At 36.3% G+C, this 15,076-nt stretch overlaps 1 protein-coding gene across 2 annotated transcripts in view; it reads right to left on the reverse strand.

Annotated features, from left to right (window-relative positions):
• LOC113061868 (long-chain specific acyl-CoA dehydrogenase, mitochondrial-like) overlaps window positions 1-6,881 on the reverse strand; it is a 28,897-nt gene extending 22,016 nt beyond the window's left edge. For both annotated transcript variants that reach the window (XM_026231348.1, XM_026231349.1), the window contains exon 1: window positions 6,598-6,881. In XM_026231348.1, coding sequence (XP_026087133.1) covers window positions 6,598-6,689 — 92 coding nt within the window. In that variant the 5' untranslated portion in view covers window positions 6,690-6,881. The remainder of the gene's footprint in view (window positions 1-6,597) is intronic.
• Window positions 6,882-15,076: the final 8,195 nt, after the last annotated feature.

Genomic DNA, 15,076 nt, shown 5'->3' on the forward strand with positions numbered 1-15,076 from the left:
TAAAGATCCCATTTCTAATAAGTACAAAAAAACAATGGTCAGATCTTATAAAGGACATACCATACTATATGCACAAATCATATCAAACTATTTTACTGCAGCATTTTTGAGATATGGGTCCATATGGCAATTTAGAGGGCTATAAAGACCCCATTTCTAATAAGTAGAAAAAACAATGGTCAGTTCTCATAAGGGACATCCCATACTATATGCACACATAATGGTTTGATATAAAACCCAGTTTACTGCAGCATTAATGAGATATGGACCTATATTGTGCTTTAGGGAGCTATAAAGATAAAGGGTATATTCACTTCAGAGACTCATAGAGAAATGTAATGTTTTCTAAAATCTATGAGTAAATCAATGGAAAACATTTTACTGTATGTTTTTTTTTAAGAGCTAGCAAGTATTTCACATATAGAGTTATAAAACATTACATCTATCTATTCTAATAATAATAATAATAATTATAATAAACAATTGTCATAAGGGACATCACCAAATATGTGCAGCCATTATAAAAAAAACATTTCAGTTTACCAATCTGGAATTGCATGCATTCAGAGTCAGTTCTGAGACTTTGCATAACTTTGAGACATGTAGAAATGTCAGCTTATAAAAGTAGAGGAAAACGATGCCCATTTCATGCAAGGCACCTCCTACTTTATTAGAATAATATTAAAATAAAATCTGGGTACTTTGGCAGTTTGGACTTACATGTATTCTAATTCAACAAAATGCTATTTAACTACATAAGTAGGAACACTTACTATTTTTAAAAGGCACATAATAATACTACCTTCGTGCAGAGTTCAGTGTCAATCCTGCTCCAGCAAACCTTTCTGTAACTATGAATTGTTCCTGACTCTTAATTAGATTAGGGTTGGAACTGAACTTTAAGTGAGATTTCCAGAAACAAGACTGGGGATACGCTATGATCCATTCATCCATTGAATGCAAGCTACTCTAAACTTTCACAGAGCAAAGACTCCATATTTGGTGTTTAAAAAGTGTGTGAAGTATATTGTGACAGACAAGTGTGTGTGACTTGATATTTGCTGATAGAATAGGGAGTGCCTTGCATGCAAAGGCCATTATTTGTATCTACTGTATGTATTTAACCTGATGTTTATATAAACCTCAAAACTGGGGAAAAATATCCAGTCTATAATATATATATAAAATAGCTCATATTCTATCAGCACAGATAATCTGAAGTCTGATATATATATATATATATATATATATATATATATATATATATATATATATATATATATATATATATATATATATATACATATACACATATATATACAATTTATTTATTTAATTTGGATGTATGCAACAGACTGCCAAAGTACACAGACTTCAGATTATCTGTGCTGATAGAATATGAGCTACTTTGTAAGAAAAGGCCATTATTTCGTTAATTTGAAAAAAACATTTCTATAGGTTGCAAAAAATTAGGAAATATTAAAACGTATTTGAGTGTTTTGTTCTATATGAATGCATGCTTCTACAAACTGCCACAGTACACAGACTTCACATTAGGTGTGCTGAAAATGTAGGAGGAACTTTAGAAGGAATGGCCTTTTTTTAAACTTATTTGAAATAGTTCTCAAAACTGGAGTTTCTGAGGATTTTCTTGATTTTAAACCCCAAATTGCTATGGTAAAATATCTTTATACACCAAATACTTCAGTAAAATAGTTTTATATAAGGTGTGCTTGTGGGATGTCCCATGTACTAACTGATCATTGTATTCTTCTACTTATTAGAAATTGGGTCTTTCTAGGCCTCTGAAACAGAATACATTTCAGAAAAACAGAAAAACATCTCTGCAAAATGCTTTTATATAAGGTGTGAATATAGTATGGCACCTCCAATATACAAACTGAATATTGTTTTTTTTTTCTCAACTTATTAGAAATGGGGGTTCCACTTTATATTGTGTCCCTAATACCTGTGTACTTAGTAATTCGATGTGTATGTAGTATGTAACCACAGTGTAAGTACACATTGGTACGTAGTATCTATAGCTCTAATGTTTGTGTAACTACATATTTGTAATAACCCACTGAATGGTATGTGTAAGTACAAATGTGCAACAGGACATTGGTGATAAAATTTATTTGTAAGAAAGTACAAATGTGTAACATGACTAATAGCAATATTAAATTTATTGTGTAATTACCCCTATTTTCTACTGCAGTGGCAAGTAAATTAGGCTTCACATACAAAATGTGGTTGGTGTCCACAATGTTGCACTTTAAATTAAGTCGACAGTTCCTGAGGAGTTACCATGTAAGTACACTGGTATTACAGTGGTGCACCAACTCCTCCCACTTTACCGAACCCTAAACCCACCCATCTCCACCCCCTGGATCAAATGGTTCAAATTACTCTTATACATATTGTTGTTACAAAATGTAGATTTACATGTCCTGTTATACATTTTTACTTGCACAAACCATTCTGAGGGTTGTTACAAAAATATTACAGCCATGGATCCTACATACCAATGTGTACTTACACTGTGTTATATACTACGTACACATGTAGTTACATTGTATATACACAGGTATTAAGAACACTTAAGATAATGTGGGAGCGACATGGGATATTTATAGCCCAATAAATCACCATATAGTCCCATATCTGAAAATGCTGCCGTAAAATGGTTTGATATGAGGTGTGCATATAGTATGGGACCTCACTTAAAGGAGCTGACATTTGTTTTTCTACTTATTAGAAATGTGGTCTTTATAGTCCTCTAAATTACCATATGAACCCATATCTCAAAAATGCTGCAGTAAAATGCTTTGATATGAGGTGTGCATATAGTATGGGACGTCCCTGATAAGAAGTGATTATTCTTTTTTTCTACTTATTACAAATGTGATCTTTATATCCCTTTAAAGTGTAATAATGTCCCATATCTTGAAAATGCTGCAGTAAAATGGTTTGATATGAGGTGTGCATATTGTATGGGCCGTCCCTTAAAGGAACTGACCATTGTTTTTTTCTACTTATTAAAAATGGGGTCTTTATAGCCTTCTAAATCGCCATATGGACCCATATCTCAAAAATACTGCAGTAAAATGGTTTGATATGAGGTGTGCATATATTATGGCATGTCATTTATAAGAACTGACCATAGTTCTTTTCTACTTATTAGAAATGGGGTCTTTATAGCCCTCCAAATCACCATTTGGACCCATATCTCAAAAATGCTGCTGTAAAATGGTTTGATATGAGGTGTGCATATAGTATAGGATGTCCCTGATAAGAACTGACTATTGTTTTTTTCTACTTATTAGAAATGGTGCCTTTTAGCCCTCTAAATCATTGTATTGTCCCATATGTAAAAAATGCTGCAGTAAAATAGTTTGATATGGGGTGTGCATTTAGTATGGCATGTCCTTTATAAGAAATGACCATTGTTTTTTTCATACTTATTAGAAATGATGTCTTTATAGCCCTCCAAATCACCATTTGGACCCATATCTCAAAAATGCTGCAGTAAAATGGTTTCATATGAAGGGTAAATATAGTATGGGACGTCCCTGATAAGAACTGACTATTGTTTTTTCTACTTATTAGAAATGGGATCTTTATAGCCCTTTAAAGTGTAATAATGTCCCATATCTCGAAAATGCTGCAGTAAAATGGTTTGATATGAGGTGTGCATATAGTATGGCATGTCCTTTATAAGAACTGACCATTGTTTTTTTCTACTTATTAGAAATGGTGTCTTTATAGCCTTCTAAACCACCATTTGGACCCATATCTCAAAAATGCTGCAGTAAAAGGGTTTGATATGAGGTGTGCATATAGTTTTGGACATCCCTTATAGGAACAGACCATTGTTTTTATCTACTTATTAGAAATGGGATCTTTATAGCCCTTTAAAGTGTAATAATGTCCCATATCTTGAAAATGCTGCAGTAAAATGGTTTGATATGAGGTGTGCATATTGCATGGGCCGTCCCTTAAAGGAACTGACCATTGTTTTTTTCTACTTATTAGAAATGGGGTCTTTATAGCCTTCTAAATCAACCATATGGACCCATATCTCAAAAATACTGCAGTAAAATGGTTTGATATGAGGTGTGCATATATTATGGCATGTCATTTATAAGAACTGACCATAGTTTTTCATACTTATTAGAAATGGGATCTTTATAGCCCTCTAAATTGCCATATGGACCCATATCTAAAAAATGCTGCAGTAAAATGGTTTGATTTGAGGTGTGCATATAGTATGGCATGTCCTTTATAAGAACTGACTTTTGTTTTTTTCTACTTATTAGAAATGATGTCTTTATAGCCCCCAAATCACAATTTGGACCCATATCTCAAAAATGCTGCAGTAAAATGGTTTGATATAATGTGTGCATATAGTATGGGACGTCCCTGATAAGAACTGACTATTCTTTTTTTCTACTTATTACAAATGGGATCTTTATATCCCTTTAAAGTGTAATAATGTCCCATATCTTGAAAATGCTGCAGTAAAATGGTTTGATATGAGGTGTGCATATAGTATGGGATGTCCCTGATAAGAACTGACTTTTGTTTTTTTCTACTTATTAGAAATGGGGTCTATATAGCCCTCTAAATCACCATTTGGACCCATATCTCAAAAATGCTGCAGTAAAATGGTTTGATATGATTTGTGCATATAGTATGGTATGTCCTTTATAAGATCTGACCATTGTTTTTTTGTACTTATTAGAAATGGGATCTTTACAGCCCGTTAAAGTGTAATAATTTCCCATTTCTTGAAAATGCTGCAGTAAAATGGTTTGATATGAGATGTGCTCATAGTATGGGACGTCACTGATGAGAAATGACCATTATTTTTTTCTACTTATTAGAAATGGGGTCTTTATAGCCCTCTAAATTGCCATATGGACCCATATCTCAAAAATGCTACAGTAAAAGGTTTTTATATGAGGTGTGCATATAGTATGGGACATCCCTTATGGGAACAGACCATTGTTTTTTTCTACTTATTATAAATGGTGTCTTTATAGCCCTCTAAATCATTGTATTGTCCCATATCTTAAAAATGCTGCAGTAAAATGGTTTCATATGAAGTGTGCATATAGTATGGGACATCCCTGATAAGAACTGACTATTGTTTTTTTCTACTTATTAGAAATGATGTCTTTATAGCCCTCCAAATCACCATTTGGACCCATATCTCAAAAATGCTGCAGTAAAATGGTTTGATATGAGGTTTGCATATAGTTTGGGATGTCCCTTATATGAACTGACTATTGTTTTTTTTTCTACTTATTAGAAATAGGGTTGTGATGAGTGGGGCGAGGCCGCGAGGCGTGAGAACGGAACGAGGCCAGTGGAGTGATTGGAAATGAGCGATGCCTGCTCCACTCACAGGTCTCACGTCCCGCGGTGGAGATGGAAGGATACAAAAGAGGGGCGATGACAGTGAACAACGAGAGAGGGCCAGGCCAGGCCAGGCCAGGCCAGGCCAGGATTTTAGTTTATGTTTGGTTTTTGTTTGTAAGCGACAGTCGTCCGTGAAGGGCTGTCGCAGTGTTTTGTGTTTATTTTGTTATTAAAAGCTTCATTTGATTGATGGCCGGTTTCCGCCTCCTTCTTCCTGTGGATAAAAAGATTTGTACTCCGTTATAGGGTTCTTTATAGCCCTCTAAATCGCCATATGGACCCATATCTCAAAAATGCTGAAGCAAAATGATTTCATATGACGTGTGTATATAGTATGGGACGTCCCTGATAAGAACTGACCATTGTTTTTTTCTATTTATTAGAAATATGATCTTTATAACCCTTTAAAGTGTAATAATGTCCCATATCTCAAAAATGCTGTTGTACAATGGTTTTATATGAGGTGTGCATATTGTATGGGACGTCTCTTATAAGAACCAACTATTGTTTTTTCTACTTATTAGACATTGGATCTTTTATGGCCCTTTAAAGTGTAATAATGTCCAATATCTCCAAAATGCTGCTGTAGAATGGTTTGATATGAAGTTTGCATATAGTATGCGATGTCCCTTATAAGAACTGACCATTGTTTTTTTTCCTACTTGTTAGAAATGGGATCTTAATAGACTTAATAGTAAAGTGTAATATTATCCTATATCTCGAAAAGGCTCCAGTAAAATGGTTTTATGTGAGGTATGGATATAGTATGGGATGTCTTCTTTAAGAACTGACCTTTAATTGCTTCTTTCTCATCATAAAAAAGTGTCTTCTAAATCAATGAATGTCCCATATCTCGTTTTCTACTAATAATTGTAATGCTTTGAAAGGCTGAAAATTATAGTAATACAGAGCAGTCAAGGAAAACAATAAGTTACACGAATATTAGAGCAGATGGGCAAAAAAGGTCGTCATATATCAAATCTGAACGTATAGATGAAAAGCGCTCTGAAAGCGCGTTCCCTCTCTGTTGCTCCTGCTATTGCCGTAATTATAGTAATACACGCGCATCTAAATTTCACTCGCGGCTGGCTTGACGGTGTTTTTCTGAAGTGCGGCTGGCTTGACCGCAGTAAAGGACATGAAAACAATAAAGTCATCACAAATGAGACTCACCTCGAGATAGTGCCGCTGAACGCCTGTTTACTCTGCAAATAAACATTTTTCGTCGCAGGAGAAAAACTCCTTAGAGCCTTTAGTGCAAACATGCCGATGTGGACGTGATCAACTCAAACGCTGACAGGCAAGTCAAATTTCGCACGTGAACTTTACTCTAATAAAAGAAAACACTCTTATGTCTAAAGACTTAAAGTCAACACATCAAAATAAGAGTTCGTTTTCTCTAACGTCGTCGATGTCAAGTTGAAGTAAACGGAACCGACTGACTGTGATGACGCTTATCGACGGTCAGCATCGTAAATAAAAAAAAAGTTTTTTTAATTTTGTATTATTAGTTTATGTATGTACATTAATAAGACTATACTTTTTATTATATTACCTTGGAATCAAAAATAAATAAATAATATTTATTTATTTATTTATTTTACGTTTTTATTAATGCTTTATATATATATATATATATATATATATATATATATATATATATATATATATCATGCCAGACCTCATTCAATATGTTTATCGCTGATTTATTAATTTGTTTAATTATTACGCTGCACAAGATCTCCTATCTCACGGAACCGAGGTTACGTTATTAACCAAAGCATGGGCGTAGGTTTAGGGGGGACGCTAGGTACTAGTCCCTATCAACATTTTGAGATTACTAATTTGTCCCCACCAATATTTAGCAAGCTCCTTAGAACTGCTATTTGGATCTTTGCACTTTTATTTGGATCGATTCTAACGGCAAGGACGACGATAGTACAAGAAACGCTGTAATTTGATTGGCGGCGGGGTATCTGACAGGCTACACGCGCGGGCCGGTGTCCTGACATTTTATCCTACCCTGTCAGATTTTCCTACGCGGGTTTACTGCGCACGCGCACATCAATATCGCGTCCTTTGTCTCATGCTAAACAACGATATTTAATGTATCTGCATTACTGTAAAGGTAGGTTTAGGGCTGGGGTAGTTGTAGACGTTAATAAAAACGCAATCTAATTGGTAGAAAATAATATTTATTGTTGGTTTCCTGTATCTGTATCCCTTTTAGCTACAACCGCGAATATAACACATAATTACTGTATTTGCAGTACTGTAAGAATATGATTAGGGTTGTGGTAGGTGTAGACGTTAATAAACCATAACTTTACAGTAGAATTTTCGTTGTGGAATTGTACTACCCACTGTTTTGGTAGGAGGTAGGAAAATCTGACAGCGTAGGACAAATCGACAGAACACCTGTCCTACTTTTGTGCTTGCACTAGCAGCGAGCGGGTGCGCACGTTGACAACGCCGACGGTAAGTTACCAGGGCTGTCTCTCTGCCACATACAAAGGCCAGGGTAAAAACATTTTAATATTCCGTTTTTTTTTTTTTTTTTGCCCCTTATTGTACTTTGTAGATGCCACCCAAGAAGAAGAAAGGGGATATAAGAAGCTTTTTCATAAAGCAGAGTCAGAGTGTAAGTAGGCAAAATAACTAGCTAGCCATACAAATAAAATAGCAGTAGTGACTGACCAGGCTTTCAAATGCAGATTCTACTGTGGAAATAGTATTAACTGGTGATAGTATGTGTTACCCAGGATGATAGAATGCTACGTTAGCAAGTAACTGAATGTCAATTAGCCTGTAAGTTACCTTAACTTAGAATCTTGCAGTCAACATAAACGTGAGTGTACTGGAGGGTAAATAGGGTTTATAATAGATAATTTCCTTGTAACAGAGTATCTTTTGTTAGTGTAAATACTAATGTACATAATAATTTCTGTTAATAAAACGTTTGGTTGTTCAGCATTACACAGTCTCAGGTTTTTATTTTTTATTTTTTGAGAGTGCATTTTTGAGATTATACAGTTATACTAGCTCTTTAGGCACAGTATACAGGATGGTATATCAGGGTCAGGATACAATATAATGAGATGAAGTAGATTCACTTCTGTATTGTGGTAATTCTGTATTGCCAACAGTCTGAAATAAAAAAAGGAAATCACCATTAAATCACTGGGGGGGGGGGTGTCCCCGTGTCCCCGTGTCCCCACCAAAGCTGAGACCAAACCTACGCCCATGAACCAAAGCATTCCCTTTCAAATGGTCTCTACCATTGTGTCACTGCTGCTTTGCAGGGAATGGGCTTTGGTTAGAGAAATCCTATAGTGCCGTGCTATAAGCTATGCAGAACGAAGCCACTCTGCGAGCCCAGCCCTGGAGCATCCATACTGAGGGCTTCTATAAGCAAGAGGCAATAATGAGACCCAAGCCATTCAGGCTGGGCACTACATAATAAGGATGTCCCAGGATTTTTTTTTTTTTGCCTCCGATCTTATCCAAGTCATTGAATATTGAGTATCTGCCAAAAAAAATCCCGATCCGATACATGTATATTCTAATAGGAATGTATGTTTGGTGCACACTTCAAGTACATACATTTTATTAAAATTCAATTCAAAATTATTTCTATAGCGCTTTTTACGATACAAATCGTTGCAAAGTAACTTTAAAGAAAATTAAGTATCTACAATATATTTAGTAGTAGCTTATCAGTGGTGACTATCAATTCATATGGCTCAAAGGTATGGAAAAATCAAAGACATAATCAAACACACAATAAACACTGTTAACAGCAATTATTATGTTACAATTAAGTTTATAGCAAAAGAAAAAAGAAGCACAATTAATTTGTTTAACTCAAGCTAAAGATTAATAATATTTATTTGATCAGATATAACTTTTGGTGTCTGTCATAGTTTACCCGGAGCAGTATTTTTTAGGACTTCTGCTAATAAGACCGTTTACTTAACAGCAAAAACCAAAGATTTTAGATCTCTCACTCTATAATCCTTTGATTAGACTGACAAGACAGCTTATTTGGTGGTTGCCTAGCAACATAAAAAACGTAGTGCACTGCTCTTTTTTAAAAGTCACCAAAAATAGGCAGTATGGTGTGTGTCGCATTTTCAGACCTTCAGTCTGCGTTCGGTGTGAAAGTCAGCCGACTGGAGTGGCTCGTAATGAATAATGGATAGAAATGGATAGAAAGTCAGACTTTTAGCCCGAAGGTCGCAGCTTCGAGTCTTAGGTCCGGCAGGAATTGTAAGTGAGGGGAGTGAAAAACCAGTGCTCTCTCATCCTTCAAAACCACGAGTGAGGGGAGACCCTTGAGCAAGGCACTGAACCCCCAACTGCTCACCGGGCACCACAGCAACTGCTCTGGGTGTGTGTTCACTGGTGTGTGTGTGCACTTGGATGGGTTAAATATAGAGCACAAATTCCGAGTATTTGACACCATACTTGGCCACACATCACTTCACTTCAAAGGGAGAACCCCATAGGTCGGCACTATATGATGTGGATTCAATCTCTGAGCCCCCATCAGAAATTTGATGCCCAAGAAATCGAGTGAGAGAAGTTTGCCTTGTGCCCATAGAAGAAAGCGTAGAGCCAATTTGTAAAGGGAGCATGAACTGAGACTGCCTAGTTGATTGATGAAGGCTACTATCGTCACGTTGTCTGAACAGACCAGGACGTTGTACCCCTTTAAGGCCAGTAGGAAGGTTTTTAGGGCTAAAAAAAACCCATCATCTCAAGGAAGTTAATATGTGAATGCTACTCCAGGACTGACCAGGAGACAAACACTGTTCTGCCCTTGTACAGAGCTCCCCAACCAGAGTTGGAGGCACCTGTCATGGCCACCTACCTTCTGGAGACCAGGGACAGTCAGAGTGGTGGTACAATATTGTGTACTGATAGGCCACGCCCTCTAATGTATATCTCAAGAATCGTCTGTGTAGGGTTATCTGGATATGAAAGTAAGCATCTTTCAGATCCACTGACAGAAACAAGTACACAGGCATATTTGTGTGAGGATCTACCTCAAAGTTAACATCTTGAATGGCCATATCATAAGCAAGCGGTTCAAATGTCTGAGATCGAGAATAGGTCTGAGCCCACCATCATTCTTGGTAATGAGGAAGTAGCTGTAAAGCCTGACTAATTGTTTGCTAGAGTAATCATTTTCATGGCTCCTTTTGCAAGCAATGTTTGCACTTCGGTCCAGATAACATGAGTATTGTTGTCTCATACCGAAGTTTGAAAAACACCTCTGAAACAAGGTGGACTGCAATTGAACTGAAGAGAGTAGCCTCATTCTATGGTTTTTAGGATGGAGAGCAAGCACAAGCTTTATTTGATGGAGTTCTGGCCTCTGTGTGAACTGACACTCTCCTCTTCCTCTCTGCATATAGATCAAGACGGCTTCTGAGGCTCAGGATCCAACGTCACTCTGGGGCAGGGACCTTGACGCTTCAGAAATGTGTAGAGTTTCATAGTTTCGACAGCCTTAGAAAAACACACTGCCCAGGCAGGCTGCCTCACTGCTGGGGCTCTTCTTTTTGCAGCGAGCAACAGGCTACTTCCTTCTTTCTTCAGCTTCTTGGAGAGTCAGTGAGGAAATGATCTCCATCGCTTTAGGAGAAAAATTCTGATGAAATGGTGCTCAGACTTATATAGAGGCCGACTCCTTCCCTTTTGGCAGGTTGAAGCGGCATTGGTTATCCGAAAGTTAACAAATCAGGCCTCAGTAATAGAGTAAACAGGAGTTTCCCCAAAGTGTCAGTGATGAAACGGGAGAGACACTATTTTAAAGAGCCAGTAAGATGAAAATTCTAAGCTTCCTATCACTGTTTATAAGTCCTGTACATTAGGTTTAAATCCATCCAAGGTTAAAAAAACATTGTCCTTTTGTCAAAACATCATTTTAAAATGACCTCAATTCTCAGAGATCCCCAAACGGTTCGCGCGAAGCTGTTCAAAAGATTCAGTTTCCTTAAACCCCACCTTTCGGTAGCATACTGTGTTCTGATTGGTCAACTAACATAGTCAGGTTTGATTGGTTGTTCCACACACAACTTCAGGGTGAACAATGCGTTAGCATCTGTTTGGGGTAAATTATGTCTTATAGAGGGTTTTCACCGATGTCACGTTCTGGGCGGTAACCCGGATGCGCGGCCATTGTGGAGGTACTCGGTGTAAAAAACTGAACGGAGTACAATGGAGTATAGTGCGCTTTGGATACTTTAAGTGAATGTAGCCATGTCTAAACAACCGAAAAGTTCAACAAAACGTGCCCAAGATGCAAAGGCATGTAGGGAAGGACTTGGACCACAAGAAAAGGCGCGATATTTCGAGAAATGACGATTTATTGGCGGTGCAGATCCCTACGAGTTAGCTCACACAGACTGATAAGACGCTCTGGAGAAAACAAACACATATCTTCATAATCATACTTGGCGTTGTGATTCGGAGATGCTCGTTGTTCTAAATAAAGTTGGTAATGAACCCTCTTTTATGGCCAAACGCTTTGAAAATCCCGCCTTGTACTCACGGAGATTAGAAAAGCTGTCATCAGTGAAATGTTGTGAACACAACAAAAGGGATTTGTTGTACTGCTCTGGTATTGTGGTAAAAATTAATTTTAGCCATTGGTTCTTCTGATCTTCATTCTTTGGCAGTGAAAATAAAACAAACTTGCCTTTACAATTAAAAACACACTGTCTCCTCGACATGATGCTATCACACCAACCAGAGCGTCTGTGTGGGGGGGTGGGGCAGGTCAGAGTTCCGTTTCTCTCAAGACGGTAGGCGGAGATTATTATGCAAAGTGCTCCTAGTGATGTACATAGAGATGGGCAAAAGATTCAAAATCTATAACGACTAGTTTCAGCGATTCAGAGTCGACTCCTTACTTTAGAAGCCAATAACTTTATAAATCGTGTACTTTTTGGTTTAATTACTTTGCACATTGTTTACACTGATGGACAGCTACATCATACACTGTAATACAGGTAATTTTTGATTTCCCATCTGTGTGGCTCTTTATTAATGTAAAAAAAAAAAAAAAAAAAAAAAAAAACATTATATTATATGTTATATGTATATGTATTTTTATATGCCTTTTGCAGAATAGTGAATGATGAATTGTGTAGTTAAAGGGATACACCACCCCAAAATGAAAATGTTGTCATGAATCACTTACCCCCATGTTGTTCCAAACCCATAAAAACTTTGTTTGTCTTCGAGAACACAATTTAAGATATTTCGGATTAAAACCAGGAGGCTTGTGACTGTCCTATTGACTGCCAAGTAAATTGCACTATCAAGGTCCAGAAAAGTATTAAAGATATCATCAGAATAGTTCATCTGCCATGAGTGATTCAATCTGAATTTTATGAAGTGACAAGAATACATTTTGTACATGAAGAAAACAAAAATAACGACTTTATTCAACGATTTGTCTCCTCTGTGTCTCTCCGCATCACCGTAGCACCATTTTAGCACCAGTTTTCTTTCAAATCAAACCTTAAATACACATAGTAAACGTATAATTGTGTTGCGGCAGACACAGAATAACGTACACCGTTTCAGTTTTGTGGTCCTGTCTTCTAATCCTAGGACATATCTAATTTGTACAAGCTATGTTTTCCAGAATTTCCTAACACCAAGATAATTGCCAAGACAAATTTCACATTAAGGTCACTTTCTCTTTTCCCATCAGTTTGAAGCTTCCTCAAAAGCACTTCAGGTAATGCAACAAGGAAATCATAGATGCAAAAATGTATGATGTGTCATAATCCCTGGGTTAGAACATCCACCTCTTTTTAATCTCCCTTCATTCAAATAGAGAAATAAAACATTAGTGACCTCTATTGGACACTAATAATAAACACATTAAAAATCCCTTATTTTTCTTTGTAACTATTTTTGAAATTGACTAGCAGTTTTATACACAAGATTATATATATAATTTTTGTATATTAGATTATATAAAAAATATTGTGTTGGCATATTTGTGAATACCCTTGTGTTTTGTTTTATCAGTGATGCCTCTTTGCATTCTAAACTCACAGTTTTTAATGATCAGAAGCTGCATTACTTTAACAAGAAAAGCCTGGTCTTCCTAATGATGCAGAAACTGATGCATGCATGTCACAGTCTGAGAGACTGATGCAGTGCAGAACATGTGGAGCAGCGCTAATTAAGAATCTGAACAAAGAGCCTGTTGTGTTCAGACTCATATAAGAAGAACCGACTGACCTCTGTCCCACTTTCACACAGACACAGAGCTGTCTGCTCCAAACATACATGGAAAGAAGCATATCAGCATATACACAGAAAAAGCCATAATATTATGAATGTATATGGAACATTGTATACTTAATAAAACCTTACTGCTCCAAAATCAGTGAAAATCTGCTTTGACATGATTGTGGTGGTGGGTGAAATTAATTAGAAACACAAAACCCTGTCATTCCCTCAATGTACCAAGCAAACAGTTTTACTGGTCAAAGACAAATTTACCCTAAATGGTCAGATGACATAAAGAAAAGAATTATTGGTTGAAAATAAAGGTTTTTGAGGTCACATGTCACCTGACAGCCTGTATGCACTCACAGAGGCAGCTGATGCATGTGACCTGCAGAGGCAATCATGAGCTGTTTAACACACTCCTCCTGCACAGAACACATTCACCACGAGCAACTCACAACCTCTTAAGATAATCTACATAAATCATGTCAAATAATAACAAAGACTGTAATATTAAATAATGATATTAAATAACAGATAATTGGTCTATATTATGTATAACATAATAAATGTATCTTTATATTTTCACAATAAAGTCACATAAGCATGTACATCAACTTATGTAATGAATTAGATTTATGTAAAACATAATAGAGATACAGACTCCATAATAAGTATAGTAAGAAAAATATGATGAGGCATCCAAAAGTTAAGAAGCAAAGAGAAATGAAAAATGAAATTAATCATTAGATTTTTTTTTTCTCTTTGTATTATTTCATCTAATTCATATTGCAATGGTATTTCTATTGTATTAACACGGGACCTTGTCACAAGGTTTACAGCTCTAGGTTTTTTATCAAAAGTCATCATCTAATCAAAAGTTTCCATCTAATCAAACTATTTTCTTTTTAATCTGTCTACTAGTGTTTTTATAACATGCTCTCTAGTTTAAGACGTTCTTAAATTAGAATCATTTCAGTCAATTCTGTCCTTGGAACAAAAATTCTAATCACATTTTTCTAACTGCTCATGGGTTAACATCTGAGTATACTGATCTGTAAACAGTTTTGTAGGACAAGGTTGGGGGTTTTTCGTCCAGAAACTTCAAGTGAGGTTAGCATGTCACATTCTTATGGAGGTAAAGTTTTGCATGTATTTTACAAATAATTTATTGAATCTAAAATCTCGAATCTAACTCTATCTATCTATCTATCTATCTATCTATCTATCTATCTATCTATCTATCTATCTATCCCAACCGACGCATGTGTAGCTACCTGACAAAACTCGGTTCTCTCCAGAGTGTTGTCTTGTCTCTCTTATCTGCTCTTTATTGTGCTCATCGGTCGTTTACTGCCCCGCATCATGAATGAATGCGAGATGCGTGTGTGAC

This window comes from Carassius auratus, chromosome 43 (genome assembly GCF_003368295.1).
Source record: "Carassius auratus strain Wakin chromosome 43, ASM336829v1, whole genome shotgun sequence".
In the NCBI taxonomy this organism is placed as follows: Eukaryota; Metazoa; Chordata; class Actinopteri; order Cypriniformes; family Cyprinidae; genus Carassius; species Carassius auratus.